Consider the following 7,849-nt stretch of genomic DNA (forward strand, 5'->3'; position numbering starts at 1 on the left):
GAGAACAATGCATCATCTGGCCTTTCATATTGATATCGGGGAAGCATCTGGGAGGGCATGTGAAAGACAGCCACCCGTGTGACACACACACACACACACACACACTCACACACATATACTCATAAACACAGGCAAGCTGGTGGACACAGATACATGCTGTCATGCAAGAATTCAGGCTACTAGGGTAGAAATTGTTATTTTATTTTAGAATAATAGTAATTATAATAAACTGAGCCACTCAACAAAACAGTTACAAAACACCTTACAAAATGAATAAAAATTTGACCAATAAATAAAAAACATGAATCAGTAAAATAAAGAAGAAAAAAGTATTAAATACAAAACGACAACTGCACAGAGTAATTAAAACAACAGTAAAATATATATAAACAGTGTATATATTTATATATAATAACAATAGAAGACTGCAAATCAAGTTACATGTTGGAGAAAATCTTTCATTTTATGCAAACTGAACAAAATCACTCTCAAAATAACGCTCTAAAAATAAAAGATTGCAAAACAAATTATGAAGGAAAAGTTTGTGTTCGCTTGTATCATCGCTCATATCGCAATATTTAGCACTGCAAGAAATTCATTCATGAAAACAATCAAAATTCTAATTATTTGCCCATATTGTGGAGCCCAGTTGCTCAGACAGACTGACACACACACACACACACACACACACACACACAGACACACACAAACACACACACACAGAATAGGCAAGTGTACTGTTGATGCTCCCAGGATATGATCCCCTCTCTGCTCTCTGAAACCTGCTTCTGGTCTCACAGCTGACACAGAGATCATTGTTACAACACACACACATACACACATCCTCACACACACACACACACACACACACACACACACACTCACACATCCTTACAGACACACACACACACGCAGGCACACACCCTGAGCCTTGTTTTCACTGATGCTAACATACAGTGACATCAATGCTCCTCTGGCACTCACACACACACACACACACGCGCACACACACACACACACACACACACACACACACACACACACACACACACACTCAGGCCTGTTCCGTGCTTTGGTAACTTATTGTTGAACTTGTCATCCGGCAGTCACTCCACTTGTTTTTGATGTTTATGTATCATTGATATGTCACATGTTTTTTCAATTAAGGCTACTGTGTGTGTGTGTGTGTGTGTGTGTGCGTGCGTGCATGTGTGTGTGTGTGTGTGTGTGTGTGTGTGTGTGGTGTGTGTGTGTGCGTGCGTGCATGTGTGTGTGTGTGTGTGCGTGTGTGTGTGTGTGTGTGTGTGCACTCCTCCAGACTCCTGCAGAGGGCGCTGCCACCGTGCTGTACACCGCCCTGTCGCCCGCCCTGGAGGGGGAGGGCGGAGGGGGCTGCTGGGCCGACGGGCGCAGGGAGATGACATCGCCGGCGACCTCCGACCCCCGGCTGCAGCTGAGCCTATGGGAAGCCGGCCGCCGACTGCTGGGCCTGCAGTAGCACCAGTCTAAAGCAACGGACTAACAGGACCTGGACCCAGGCTAAAACCCGGACTCTGACCGACCCCTCCGTCCTCTCGCGCTCTTTTCCGTCCGCTCCGTATCTCACGGCGAGGTGTCAGCAGCCATTTAAGTTCACCGCCGCCGAACTGTGATTGGTTGTTTCGGAGTAAAGACCAGCCCCCTCTTTTTTTTATTTATTTTTTTTTTTTCTTTCTTCCCAGACCCGCCAAAGAAGGGCTACAGGGGATAGAAGACTCTTTTTTTTTCTCACTGTGAGCAGGCATACATGCACAGACACACACACACATTAGGGTTAGACCGATATATCAGCTAGTCGATATGTTTCTATTATTATTATTTTTATATCAGATGTCGGACCAGAGAATCATTCCAGTTTGGTGTGGGAGGATTTGACTCCACAGCTTCAGGGTGTCAGTCTGTAAAACCTGCAATGAAACCTGCCTCACCCTGCCTTAAGGAGCTGCTAACCCACCTAAGAGAATTTCATTAGTCTGGCTTTCAGTGGAGAGTTTTAGTGTCCCATGATGGCCAGAATGCTGCTTCAGAGGCTTTTCCACCCTGACACTGAATCGGTCAAATTTAAAGATATTGAACATCAGCACAAAATATCAGCTTTCGCTAGCTTCAATCCGCAAAACATCTGCAAAAACCCCTATCGGTCGAACCCTAACACACACACACACACACACACACACACATTCCTACACACTGACACTGATCTGATCCGTGGTGGGGGAATGTGATGTCATCAACGCGCTGGGTGTCGATACCGTCTGGCCATCCCACCCGTCTCGTGTTGGGGAGCGCTGGTTTCGGTGCGTTCATCTTCTTTTGCCCGGTAACTCCCCCATGTTCACTGTAGTTGTTTGATACGATGTGTATTAAAGAAGCTGAATTCCAACTCCACAAAAGACACTGGGAAGACTTTCCGGCTGAAATAAGGAAGACAACCCACGTGAAAGTAGCCTCAAAATCGGAATAATCTCCTATAGAGACCCTACATATTGACGCTCTCTGTTTTGTCCTTGGGAATTTTCTCAAGCCAAGATTTCCGGACATTCCTGTTTTCTGTTCAGCTCAGAAACAAAAAAAAAATGTGGGGGGGATTAACCAACAACCCGTTTTCCTCTGTGCTCTATGTTAATCCGTATCTTTTTACTGTGTCTGTGATACATGTGTGTGTTTTATGCACATGAATTAAGAGTCAATTCATGGTTATGGACCCAATTCATGTTTATGGATAGCACAACAATGGCCGGATGCTGGAGGGACGGAGAGAGAGAGAGGGAGAGAGAGATAGAGAGAGAGAGAGAGCTTTTTCAATATTCAAGCACTGGTTGGTCCTCTATTGCTGCTGCTGCTGCTGCTGCTGCTGCTGCTGCTGCTGCTGCTTCTTCATTTGGCCCCGCTCCCAGTGCATTGTGGGATTGAGATTTCCCAGTGGTGAGAATCAAACTCCATCTGCTGAATTAACATATATACACACACACACACACACACACAGAAACACTAGAAGCAGTACATCCAGGCACAGGCTTATCTAAACAAGCACACAGTAAACAAACACTTCTGTCTCTCATGCAGGACAATACTCACACACACACACACACACACACACACACACTCACACACACACACACACACACACACACACTGCACCATAATGCCATCTCCACTGTGATTAACCATTTTTGCTGTGAAGATGAAAAGTTTTATCTCAAAACTAACATAGGTTCTGGATGGGAATCCTATCTTTCCCCCACAAGTCACTGCTGTCTGTGTGTGGTATTGCTTTGAATACCACTGCAGGGCGTCCAGCATTCTTTATTATCTACCGTATGTGAAGCAATAGTATCACTGTGGTTCGCTCATTCAGCCGCTAGCGCAGAGCCAGACCTTCAAGACAGAGGCAGAGTATCCTGTATAGTGTGAAATCTCGTGCTCCTTCCACTCTGTCATGAGGTTTACATGCTAGACTTCTTCCTCTTTCCTTTCATCCAGGTGATATGACTCGTCTGTCACTGGCCCCATGTTCCTCACATGTTCCTCACATGTTCCTCACAGCCTGGTATGGATCCTGCCGCTTTGCAAGAAGTCTGTTGGTGCTAGATGGCAGCAAGAGTAACACCTTCTGACCCGGCGTGAAATGAAAGCGCTATCAGGTTTCTTAATGGTCCCATATGATAGGAATTCTCTATTTATCTACATATATCATCAAAGATGTTCAATGAAGGCATTGTTAAAGTTTCTTTTTTTTTTTTTTTTTTTTGCATTTTCCAAACTCCATCCTTATTTCTAGACAGTTTCAGACTAACTCCAGGAAACGCATCACAACTGGACTCGGTCCTGATTGGCTCCTCTCACTAACAAATGACTGAAATTCCTCCAATCAGGCGAGTTTGGAGCATTTAAATTGGAAAGCCTCCGCTCAGCAGGTTTACCTCGTCTGAATTAGAGGAGCTGCTGCTGTCAGCCAATCAGGATCCAGTACTGAGGACCGAGGCTTTAGATTCGTTCAGTTTAACAAATTCAACTTTTTAACTGAACTACATTATTCTTTTTCTGAGCCATGGCATCTTTGAAAACAAAATCATGAAAACTGAACTTTAAAATGCTAATTCAAGACGCCACACAAGCATTCCCTAAGATCTGATGGTTGGTCTGGTGTCCCAGCTGTCTGGGAATCGACTCTATATGCTGCGACATTCCCTAGTTTTCCAGTACCTTCTGTTTTTTTGGGTACTCAGCGTTGTCCAACTGCACGGAAAAGCCTCTGTTTACTGCCTCAACATTTCCTCGTCTCCCCGTCGGATTCCCCCGAGGCTGCCGGCGAGGTTACCGGCCAAATAACGGAATAACAAACAGACCGAACCCCGATCCCGTTTGAACAAATTGCGCTCACCAGCTCACCACTCGGCAGCGCTCATTTTAAAACAAAGTACACGGCCAGCGTGTGTGTGTGTGTGTGTGTGTGTGTGTGTGTGGTTTTTTTTTTCCGAGCCGCTTCCGAAAGACGAGGTGGGGAGGGAGGGAGCGCGAGGCGGTGTGTGTGTGCGTCGGCGTTCTCGTCGTGTCGACGCGCCGGAGAGGGCTGCTGAATTATCGATGGTCTCTTTATATATTTATCGTGCTCCCGAAGCGCTCCAGACAGACGGGGCAACATACTGAACTTTGCAGATATAGAAAAAGAGCCCAAAACGGCTCAAATAACACATCTGTGATAATTGTCTGTATGTGATTTGCTCGTGATCTGATCGTTTCGAAGCGTTTTTTTCGACCGCCGGATGCGGACCAGCGGAGCCGTGCGTAGACCGAGAAATGCTCTTATAGCCCTTCTTCTGAACCGACCTGGGATTGCATTTATATTAAATGTTCCAGTCCCGCGTTCTGCAAAATCCTTAATGTCTATATGTATAGGAAGAGAGAGTACCTTAAAATGTAAAAGAGATGTATACCGAAAACACGAGGGGTGGGGTGGGGAGGGGGTAAACCAGATGAACTGAGTCCTTACTCTTTTCTCTTTTCCTCGGCATTCAACTTCAACGCCCTTCTTCTTCTTCTTCTTTGGTGTGATCTTTCACTCGAGTCCCTTGGTGTAAGCATTCAGTCCGTCTGCCCCCCCCCCCCACTTTCCCCCTCAAGGATTTAAGACACGTGCAAAATGTTTTATTTTTATTTTGTTGCTGTTGAGATACATGTCTTCTTGCTTTTGCCGTGCCTAAGAAAATCTCCCTCATGTATGTGTAACTGTGAATTTTCCATGTAGAAATGAACTTGTAGAAACTGTGATACTTGTCTTGTCCTGTGCATTGCTGTCAGTTTTTCTCTCTTTGGAGCGATGGGGGTGGGTGTAAGGTGTGTGTGTGTGTGTGTGTGTGTGTGTGCGTGTGTGTGTGTGTGCGTGTGTGTGTGTGTGTCTAGATAAGGGCAGAGTTCATGTCCATGTTTTTGTCGATGGTTGTGACATTCTATCAGCAGCCGCCACCTTTTCTATTATCCAAAGCCTCTCAATAAACATATCATTGTGCCACGCTTCCTCTCCATCCTTTACACTGTGTGTGTGTGTGTGTGTGTGTGTGTGTGTGTTTGAGTGAGAAACTGTCAGAACGTCTCATGACACCCTGAGACACCCAGCCTCAAGCACAGTCTGAACTTTTGAGACATTCTCAGATCCATCAGTGAAAGTCTCACACACACACACACACACACACATTTACTAGGGGGACAAACACCAGGATTAGACTGATATATGGAGACGATATTGGCTTTTTATTAAAAATCAGATATCCCGTCAGTGTCGTCCACCTCTGATATGATGGATAGGATGGAGTTTGGTTGATTGCATTAATGCAGAATTGATCAATACTAAACTGGTTGTCTATGGGAAGACATTAACCTGAGACTGTAATGTGACATTCTGATCAGATTCCACACAAGTATGCATGAATACATTTTATTATTATCACCCTAGGTTTCAATTGAGAGTTTTAGTGTCCCATGATGGTCTAAATGCTGTTTCAGAGGCTTTCCCACCCTGAATACTTGTAATGTCTTGTAATTTTTTGATATTGAAAAGGCAAAAATCACGAGTTATCAGCAGCTTCAGTCCAAAAGTATCTGTATCAGCCTTCAAAAACCCATATCACTCAAAACTCTGAAACACACATAACCTACTCATTACTCACCAACATAACACTCTAAAAGGCGGCGACCCCCTCGGTGATAAGCGGTCATTGCTTTGGTGTTTTGCACGCAATGTCAACCCTGGCCCAACATACTGCAATAAAAAAGACACTCACTGTAGACTGCAGCTTCTATTATTTCTTCTACCTTCTTCTATTTATTCCAAACACACCGCTGCTGTTGCTTCTGTAAACATTAAAAAAAAAAGGGACCTCTCCCTCATAGGTGTTTAGAAAGAGCAACTGTGAAAGCTTTCTTGAACTGACTACTGCCTGCAGGGTGGAGAGCTCTCATCCACGGCTTCATATTAGCCGTGTACAGTGACGGCTCTTATCAAACCCCTCTGAAGATGTGCTGACGTCAGCGGTGGAGGGCCCTCGTTCACGCCGTCCACGGCCGCCCCCACCCCCCACCCCCCCCCCTCTCTCTCCTGAGTGACTCTCATAACTGTATTGGCACAATCAATTACTCTCTCCCCTCTCCAATTAATTAGCGTTTCCCTGTAATCACAAACAATGCGTCCTAATTAAAAAAATCATTACAGCTTCCATTTTTCGAACGATGCCGGTCGCCCCGTTCTAGCTGACGCTGCCTCTCCCGGGGAAAGTCTGCTGTTATTGTTATGGGATGAAATCACGTTTGCACTCCCATGGCAACACACACGGGATAGGAGTGAAGAAAAATATTTTCACTCCAAATATGTGGGTTTTTTTTCTCCGAATGGTAATAAAAATTGATTCGACATGTGCTTTATGAGTGTTTGCGCATGGTAAAATATTCATGCAAAGCTTAAAAAATTCAGAACTGGCTGTGTTTTTGCGAAATTTGGGAGTTTGAACTGTGGGGAATCGTCTGCTTATATGGGATTCAAACATTCAGGGTTGACTGGTGTGGGTTTCTGAAAAGCATATAAACATAATCAGTGCAGGCGAAGCACGTCCTATTGACAACCAGTGTACTATTGATCAATTCTACCATAAATATGTTTTTGCATGGATTTGGTGCCAAACATGCCGAATGTGAATTTCTGACTATAAATCACTACATATGAATTCAGAAACTCAGATGAAGATATGCTAATGCCTGATGAAATAGAAGCAAACGAAGAATGAACATCGCTAACGAGATCCAAGCAGACGTTTCTCCTCCTGTAAACACGACAGAAGCCTTTTCACTGGAAGAAGAGCTGCTGTCTTCTTGTTTTAACGGAAATGCTATTTAGACACTCGATTAGGCAGCCGGCGTGATATCGAGCGGGCTAGACGGCCGCGTGAGTCACCGCAGAAATCAAAAACGCCGGAGAGACGCAAGACACACGCGTTCGCCGAGGCCGGTTTGAATGGCAGGCGAGGGGAGTTACATCATGTTCTATGCCTATGTGTGAGAGTAACTAGCTGGCACGCAGACACGGAGGAGAATGAGATGCTGTCTCCCCAGCTCTCCCGAACATCCTCGCACTCAATTGAATGTCAACCGAGCTCGTTGGAGCAGAAACGTGAGAGAGACGGAATAACCGACATGACAAAGCGATCATCCCCGGTTACGTGTCGGGAATTTATGCTCATGTCCTCCAGACAATTACGGTTTATAACAATGGGGGTATAATCCACAAGGCATCATAAACCACTCAATGGGCCCTTACTCA

The 7,849-nt window shown here is 45.1% G+C and overlaps 1 protein-coding gene across 1 annotated transcript in view; it reads left to right on the forward strand.

Annotated features, from left to right (window-relative positions):
• The window catches only part of LOC139663617 (polyprenol dehydrogenase-like), a 32,232-nt gene extending 30,734 nt beyond the window's left edge, over positions 1–1,498 (forward strand). Inside the window, exon 7 of the mRNA XM_071542340.1 lies at positions 1,319–1,498. Within this exon, the coding sequence (XP_071398441.1) occupies positions 1,319–1,498 (180 nt within the window). The remainder of the gene's footprint in view (positions 1–1,318) is intronic.
• Positions 1,499–7,849: the final 6,351 nt, after the last annotated feature.

The sequence above is a fragment of the Centroberyx affinis genome, unplaced genomic scaffold (genome assembly GCF_046629955.1).
Source record: "Centroberyx affinis isolate AG114_WGS23_722 - 3 ecotype Tasmania unplaced genomic scaffold, CSIRO-AGI_Caff_v1 ptg004051l_1, whole genome shotgun sequence".
NCBI lineage: Eukaryota > Metazoa > Chordata > Actinopteri > Beryciformes > Berycidae > Centroberyx > Centroberyx affinis.